Raw genomic sequence first — 8657 nt, 5'->3', positions numbered from 1 at the left:
TAATTAATTACATTTCCAATACTTCTGAAAGGGGTTTTTTAAAAGAAAGGCCTTAAACTCTTGCAGAAAGTCAAAGATTTGACATTGTTCTTCATTTTACATATCTGATTACCCCACTGCAAGTTGAAAGTAGAATAGACGTTAAAAAAAAAAAAAATCATTTTGCTTTAGCAGAATTTTTGCCTCTCATGCAGTGTTGCTAAGTCTATACAGTGAAAGTAGACACTGATAATTATTTGCGGGTTAGTATCCTGATGAGAACTATAAATATCATGTAAGACATCTAAAAAAGTGAGATAGAATACTTAAAATAGTAATTTATATCTTAATATTTTTCCATCAAACTTATGCTTTGTTTAAATCCTCATAGAAATCATGCTGTAATTTTTCTGCTAACGTACATTTCTCCCCTCTAATATACATCATGCCATTTCAGTTTTGAGTCTCTGTTTTTATCAGCTGATTCTAGGTACTGACTTGCTGGATATTCCAAACAGGAGTTTTTCTAACTCAGACTGAACAATGTGAAATGATCTTATGCCTGAACAAATGGTACAGTTATATACAGAAGGAGTAATTGTGATCATTCATGCTTTTGAGCTGTACATACAGAAATTTCAAGACTTCTTACTATGATTAGTGGCTTTCTGATGCCACTGTATTATTAAAATACTGCTTTAAAGAACCAGCAACAGTTTCTAGATGTCCTTAAAGTCTTTAAATTTTCTCTCATTTTTCTTCTCTGTTCTATGGAGAACATTTCATGGTTGAACATTTTCAGTGTTCTTCACAAAAAAAAAAGCTGAGATTTGATAGATCAAATGTCAGTGACATGTACCCAATACATATTCAGAAATTATCTAATTGCACAGTAAGTGTTGGTACACAAGTGCATGAACAAGATTAGTAGTGTCTGTCTCCCCTCAGACTCAGGCCCAGGAGCTTATTGGACTGGAGGGAGTTCTGCCCAGATAGGCACTTGGGCAGTGGTGAGGTTCCATATTTGTCACTCATTTTTGTACTCCTACAGAGAGCCAAGAGCTAAGTAGCTTTTAATTCACAGGGCCTTATCATTCTCTAGGCTATATTGTTTTTCCAGCAATATCTGGTATCATGCCCTTGGACAATGAGAGCTCCTTTGCAGACTGGAAGCTGAAGAGCACTTTGCTCTGTTCTAATTATATTCAGGCTATGGCTTGCCCTACACTGTTGGGCAGTGCCATAATGTGATCTAATGTTTTAGTTTTATCTACTTAAAAGGACTGTTCATAAACTGTCCCTTAATTTTGAATGCATCATTGATTTCTTTCAAAAAATGGCACTGAACAGACTGTGATTTGAGACAAAAAACCTCTGAAACGTCAGATTGTGGATAACAATAAGTATGAGCACATTCACTCACAGATGAGATGCAGATGAGAACAAGGATTTCTAAGTTGTAAAATGCAAGCAGTAATAGAGCTGGTATGCAAAAATGTATCACATTAAAGCTCTCATTTAAGTATGTTTAAAATGCATTCGCTTTTTCAACAGCTTCAGTTAAGTAAAAGCCATCAGCAGTGTGCCGCAGTATAAATCAATAGTCAGCCTTTAGCAAACAGTGTTTACTTAGCAAGATAACTAGACATCATAAGGGAGACTATTTTCTTCTGCTACCTTTCAGAAATAGAGTTGCATGTTTATAACATATATGTTGAAATATTTAAGATATACTGGTATCAAAGTGATAATCACTAAACAGATAAAATAACAAGATAGGGAAAGATGTTAGATTAAATAAGAAATTACAAGGAGTTGTAATCTTAAGTAGTGATTTAAAATCCCAAAAGACTCATAATACATAGTAATAACTCAAAGCTAGTATTTTTTCCTTTTTATGTTGGTGGTGGTGGTGGATGAAGAATAAATTTTATAAAGTCACCCTGGATTGTTCGTGCATCTGTCTTTCATTTCTCCTTTTATTTCTTCTCTTGCATTTAATCTCACTGTTGAGATTGAGTGGATAACCTAATTTTCTAACAAGTAAAAGCAAAGGACTGTGATCTGTAAGGCAACAGGAATTCCCACGAAGAAAAAAAAAACAAAAACCTAGAATATCTAAAGCAATCAAGATTTCTCAGAGATCCTGTTACTTTTTGAACTAATGAACAAGAATGTTCCTTCTCTGCTGTTCTGAGTACAAATACACTAGAGCAGAAAAGCAGGGTATTTATGCTGAATGTCAGCATGTATCGGATTCCAGATGCATCTGGTTTTTCAACATGTACAGTCTGGACAGTTAGCAGCTCTAAACATATTGTTGCTTTGATAGACTGTAAGAGCGTGAGACATGACTTTACAAGAACATAAGCTATAGCTGTAATTTCCCTTTCAGCTTGAGCAATAATAAGGGATTTATTTAGCTACAGCTTTTGTAACTAAAATATACCGACATCATTGGCATATTTAACATCAGAAATCTGTGCTGAATTATCATCTAAAATGCTGTTTTTCTAAATCTTAGCCTTCCTCACGAAATCACTTTATGTTACCACTAGTAAGATGAGAAAAGAACAGACACTAGAAAAATGTATTCAGTATTAGAAATCGTTTTACCTCCCATGAACTGAAGAGTCTTAGATGAAAGTTTAGTGTACGAGGGCTGCTCCCAAAGTAATGCTTCCTACTTCTTTATGTTGGCCCACAACATTGGAGGGGGATGTTGGTAATATGGTAGTAGAGGCTGAACCTTCCCACCAATATTCTGTTACTTTTTGTTGCCACGTGACCGACGGCAGCAGAGAGGCAGTGTGAGAAAATAGCATCTGACAGGGAAGTGCTGATTAGATGTGGAACTGAACTGCATTCCTACATACAAAAAAATCGAACCCACTGACACTCAATGGTGCTTGCTGAATGATTATGGAGACCAAACAGTGGATGTGAGCACAGTGAGGCAATGGGTAATGCATTTCAGCAGTGATGACAGTGTTGAGAAAGACAAGCCATTTTCCAGATAGCCATGCAGATTTTTACAAGCACAGCACACAGACTTGTTCATCACTGGTTAGCTGCATGGATAATGGTGGTGAGTATGTTGAAAAATAGTGCTTTGTAGCTGAGAATTTGCTTTATCAAAAAGATTTATTGTGCTATTTGTAGTTGTTGTAGTTTCCATGGAAATAAATGACAGGCATTATTTCCAGAGTAACATAGGTAAGTAACAAATTTTAAAATCAAAGAGCATCTGTGCACACTATAGTAAGATTTTTACTTTATATTGATTATTTTGCATCCACAAGTGTAGATGCAAGCTACAAGCCTAAAGACAAACTCTTACTGTCAAATTTTCCTAGGAAATTCTTCTCTAACCTTGGGCCTTCACAACTATAGCAAAACTGCCACTCCGTGTAGCAGTGATAGACTGTACTAACAATCTCTGTGTGTCTAGTAATGGGCACTGAATCTTTATCTAGTTTGCACTAACCTTGTAAACAGAGTTCCTCACAGAAGTAGAGCTGGCAGAACTGGCCTACTAACTTTGGCCCATCATGTAGATGCCTGCTGGACTGGCGGTTAGATAAACTGATGGATTTTCCTTTGTAGTTGTCAAAGCAGAGAAATAATCACAACAATCTTAGCAGACAACAAAACGATTTTCCTTAGCACTCATGGATCCAAATTCAGCTTTTACTCCAGTTAAAGATATTCCAGTAGATAAATTTACTCCAGTAGTCAATTTAAACTGTTAATTCTGTGGAAACTACTTTTTAATTGCAACTCAAGTTTCTGTTCTGTTTGCTTTTTATGTTTTCCTAGGCTTTTAGAAAAGAAATATGATAAAGCATGCATTTTTTGCAAGAAATATAGAACCAGAATTAAGTATGTGATGTGCAGAATTTTAATAACAGGTACAGTATATTACACCCAGTGTTGGTGAACCTTTATTTATTTACCTATATGAGTTTGTAGACTGTGCTTGTCTTACATCTGACATACACAAAAAATCCCAAACAACTACTCTTGACTACCTTAAAAATGCATTTGAAATGAGGTTAAAATGAACTTAGTCCCAGGGAAAGCTCTAAAGTGCAAACCTCCTCTCATTTCCAAACATAACAAGAGCACAGACCTTGCTACAGGGCTTCTTCAGTATGTTTTATCTTTGACTAGCTGTTCCTTAGGGCATTAGGGTTAGTTTAGTCTCGGTGTCTAATCAATTTCTAGCCCAGTCCATGTGGCTTGCAATTAAATTACCATTTCATGCTCAAAACCATGAAATCACCTAGAAAGTATCATGGACCAACCTGGATGAGACTTAAATCTGCAGGAAAAGAAAGTTTTTTGTTCTGACCTGTCTTATGCAATAGCCATAGCAAATGTTTTCTGTAGAAAATGTTCTGTAGAAAATGATGTATGACAGCATGCACTGCAAAGTAATTCAGATATTCCTGCCTGTTGCTTTCCTAATTATCCAGTAGATTGGTTTGCTTTGTTCCACTTCACCAAATTTCTATTAGAGATCTTTATTTCTACTTGAACACTTACTGAGAACACGTAGACCTACATGTCTATGAGATAAGCATCAGCATAACATAAAGTGGTTATAAGAGAGGCTATTGCATAGTGAATATCCTGTCCTCCTAGCATCAGCTCATCTTTGTCATAATGTAAGTGCAGCTTGGATCGGGAAAGGAGATGAGGTCTAAGACTATGTCAGGGATTTATGCATTAACTCCATGAAAAACAACTTGCCTTACAAAAATCAGTAGTTCTTTCTTACTTGCCATAGACAAAATCAGATTATTATTTAAAAGCATTGAAAATTTCATTAGCAATGAAAGTACCAAATGACAGATTATTTCATTGCTACTTTATGAAATAGATAAACTACTTTTAAGTTTTCCAATTATTTCAGAGGCCCATCAAATCAGGAAACTGGCAAATGTTTCTACGCATTTCTTCTGATCTTATTGGATAAACTCATCCTCTTGTGAAAGAAAGAAGACAGATTTTTCTTAATTCACGTATATATGATTTTTAATATAGGATAAAGCATTTGTGCAGATCGTGTTATTTTCTCAATTGATGAATATATTTGATATGAACTTGACTTGGTGAAAGCATACATATTCTGCTTCCACAGAAGAAAGCCAAGAACAATTCCACCATTTCCAGCAGTACAGTTTATATCAATGAGCATAAGTAACAATAATATCCATGAAAGCAGAATTTCTCAATATCTAGAATAAGAGTCAGAAAAGCACTCAAAGCACTCAAAGCAAAGCTCAGACCTGACTTTGAATTTAATATTTTATTCTCTCTATAAAGAGACAAGACATAACTGACATATATAATTTTGTTTCTTGGCAGCTTATTTGACAGCAGTTATTGCAGCCTGCAGCTTGAATTTTCAGAGAGCCTTGCCGCTCTTCATCATTACTGTCCTAGCCATCTTCTTCATCTGCTGGGATTTTTTAGTAGCGAAATATGAAGACAGAATTGCTGCATTTTTTTCCCCTGGAGAAAGATATTTGGAGAAACAGTGGTTTTGGCTGAAATGGTAAATATGAATGACTACTTACTCTTGAAAAGAGCAAAGTGTTAGTTTACTTCTACAACTTTTTTTTAAGCTTAAGGGCCATAAGCAAAGAAAGATAGATTAATCATAAAAAGTAAAACATGATTAAATAGTATACACTGACTAATAAATTATTTCCAGTTAAGACATGTTAGAAACATCCTTAATATCACAATGCAAAAGCTCAGTATAAAAATCTTAGCAGAAAGAGTAAAAAATTCCTCAAATTGAAATATGTCGGGTTTGTTACCATGAAAGCATATGTCCAGAGCAGTTCAGGGACGCCATAGCCTTCTGTATTCATTCTACAAGCCAAAAATGCCATTGTCAGCTGCTCAGAGAACTGTGAAATTTGTGAAAAACAACAACAAAAATCACCTTAACTCTAACTTTAGTAGACTGTTAAATACTGAAATGTGTTATTGAAGCACTACTTGTTCACATATCCCCATAGCAATGAGCTAAAAGCTTTTCTGATTTAGTCTTCAGAAGCCAAATCATAGCAGCCACATTTGGTGTTGTAATAACATCGTACAATCTTATTTGGAGTGGTAGACATTTATCTGGTAGATAACCTGCAGATACTTACATATGGAAGATTTTTATTCCAAATACTTCTTAGCAACTATCAGAAGTATTTAATTTATTCCTGGGAAAAGAGGGGTGAAAGGAGGCTCACTGTGATTCCAAAGACCAAGTGAAATATCTTTAAAATAAAAAAGATTGTGCAATATCCTTCATTCTCTGCTGCGTCACCTAGTCTCAGAGGGAGACAGAGCGGTAAGAAGGAATCATTCTAGGTTCAGAAAATAACCATGAATTAGTCTTTTTCTTAAGATTTTTAATTGGTTTGCCCCAGGAGTATAAATTTCAAAGAAAAATGCTACAAAGATTTTGGTCCTTTTTCTCTTGAGTCACATCAGGGAGCAGCTGCACACAAAAACCTATGTTAAGCAGGGGAAGGAACAAAGAGAGAGGGAGAGTCCTGATGGGTAGATGGAACAACTCAGAGGCAGTAAGTGCTGCATTAGGCAGGCTGCAATCTTTAAACAGCATGTTCCAAATTAAGTGGTTAACTGTGGATCACAGATCACAGAGAAAGAAAGTCTCTCAGGTGCAGAAGGTGTTATTCAGCATTGCAGTAGACAATTTTGTGAAGCTAGCCTGTAGTGCTTGTGTTTTAGGTCAGAAAAAGAAGTTTACACAGGTAAACTTTAGCTAACTACCACTCAAATCGGTGGAAGCTAAACAGCAGTTGGACATAATTAACATGAAATAAATGGAACTGTGTTTAGTTTTCCCCTCCGTAAACTATATGCTGTATTCCCCTACCTTTCAGACTGTCGTTAGGATAGTTGCCCTAATATGGAAACTGTGCATAGTTCTTTGTTAGTGGAGACTGATGGATACGTTGCTTTTGTCATGTAATTGCTGTGACTAAAAGTTGTTTTTCTAAACAGGCTACAGTCAGTTGGAAAGAAATAAGCAGTTTGCAGCCTGCTCTTCAATGCTATGTATTTTCTGTCACATCAGTTAATCTGCACAATGCAGTTTGAAATGGAGCTCCTGCCCAGATCCAACAAATTAGTCAATGGCGAAGACAGAAAGAAAAAAGAGAATGGAGTAGGAAAGGAGTGCGTATTTTCACATTTCAGTTAGTAGAAACAATGCTTAGTCGCTTGTATTTTACTTAGTGTTCTTCACTCCGCTGGGAGCACAGGTGCAAAATACTTCTGGATGACACTGAGGGTGTAGCTATGAGAGCAGCACTAAGACAGGTTCCTGCTGTTGTACAACTAAATGTTTCAGCTTTATACTTGTGCTCAGAGATCTTTTTCACAGAGATGTAAATGTCAGGGACAGATAGGAGGAAAGGAATCTCTGAACTCCTCCACAATGTCATGCCTGACACTTTTTTATCTTGCAGGGTAGTGTGTGCAGCTCTTATTGTAGCTATCATTTTCTGGCTCATCTTTGACACAGCAAAACAAGGATCCCGCCAGCTGATCTCGTTTGGTGGGCTTGTGATGTATATTCTCTTGATGTTTGTATTCTCTAAATATCCAACAAGAGTGAGTATTTTATCTATTTCAGATCTTTCTTATTTTAAGTTTAATGTCTCAAAAACTGTTTCCCTGTTTAGGGCTAAGTTCAGTAACAGTAAAAGAAAACTCATTAAAACCAGAATTTAAGTTCCTCAGAATACAGTGATGTGTTTCACTTTGGAGGAAAACCATTTTGCTCTGACGTCTTAGGAAACACTCATGGGGCCGTATGAGCAGCTGGCTCTTACTTGTTCGGAAAGCCATTTCCTGTCCTTTGTACTAGTAGAGCTGTGGATGGGAATGCATTTGCTTCCAGAGCTTGAATGCAAGTCTGGGCACGTTGCTCCTTGTCTCTCATCCACAGCAGGTTTACCACAGCTTCCAGAATGTCAGGTTAAAGTGACAGTGTACATTCTTGTCATATCAAAGCACACTGCATGGAACTGGAGCTCTTGTTCTCTCATAAGTTTTATTCCCACTGCAAATGCCAAGCTCAGTCCCACAGATTTCATTAATTGTTATAGGCTCCCTGATGCCATTTACGTTAATTTTCCAACTGAGATTTCCACCATAATTCTCTGCACACTGTGATATCACAAAAGCCATGGCAACTCTCACCTCAGGTTCCAAAAAACTTTGTGCTGTCCAACGGGTCCTGGTTACACTTAATTGGTTCATATTATTAAAATACCAACTGAATGAATTAACAAGAGCCATCTCAGCAATTTGTCTAATTATCAGATGCACTTTTCACAAAATAAAATAAAGTTTTCCTGAGGCAGCAGAGCAGAAATCTGTGTGTGTAGTAAAGAGGGGCCATTCAAATACAGACACGGCTTTCCCTGTGACTGACTTTGTGTCGCATGACCAGCAATAGCTAGCACTAAGTAGTTCCCAAGTATACAAGGTGGGGAAGACAAAAATACAGCTGCAATTACTCAAACATATGATAAAGTCTGTGTAGAAATAGATAATTTTTTTAATAGAAAAATCATCTTAGTTACTTCTTTTTGGATGATGATTCCATTTAAAAATGGAATCCATTAAAAAAA

The 8657-nt window shown here is 36.4% G+C and overlaps 1 protein-coding gene and 1 long non-coding RNA gene across 6 annotated transcripts in view; one reads left to right on the top strand and one right to left on the bottom strand.

The window, feature by feature from the left end:
• The window catches only part of SLC28A3 (solute carrier family 28 member 3), a 42527-nt gene that overhangs the window by 14493 nt on the left and 19377 nt on the right, over nucleotides 1-8657 (top strand). For all 5 annotated transcript variants that reach the window (XM_010725799.3, XM_010725797.3, XM_010725798.2 and 2 more), the window contains 3 exons: nucleotides 3799-3890; nucleotides 5353-5542; nucleotides 7488-7632. In XM_010725799.3, the coding sequence (XP_010724101.1) occupies nucleotides 3799-3890; nucleotides 5353-5542; nucleotides 7488-7632 (427 nt within the window). The remainder of the gene's footprint in view (nucleotides 1-3798; nucleotides 3891-5352; nucleotides 5543-7487; nucleotides 7633-8657) is intronic.
• Nucleotides 5407-8036, bottom strand: LOC109364000. Its single transcript, XR_002109946.1, has 3 exons — nucleotides 7854-8036; nucleotides 5811-5903; nucleotides 5407-5499 (listed from the first exon to the last, which is right to left on the bottom strand). It is a non-coding gene; the product is annotated as an uncharacterized LOC109364000 (long non-coding RNA).

Source organism: Meleagris gallopavo, chromosome Z (genome assembly GCF_000146605.3).
Source record: "Meleagris gallopavo isolate NT-WF06-2002-E0010 breed Aviagen turkey brand Nicholas breeding stock chromosome Z, Turkey_5.1, whole genome shotgun sequence".
In the NCBI taxonomy this organism is placed as follows: Eukaryota; Metazoa; Chordata; class Aves; order Galliformes; family Phasianidae; genus Meleagris; species Meleagris gallopavo.
This window is presented reverse-complemented; position numbering and strand designations above follow the sequence as displayed.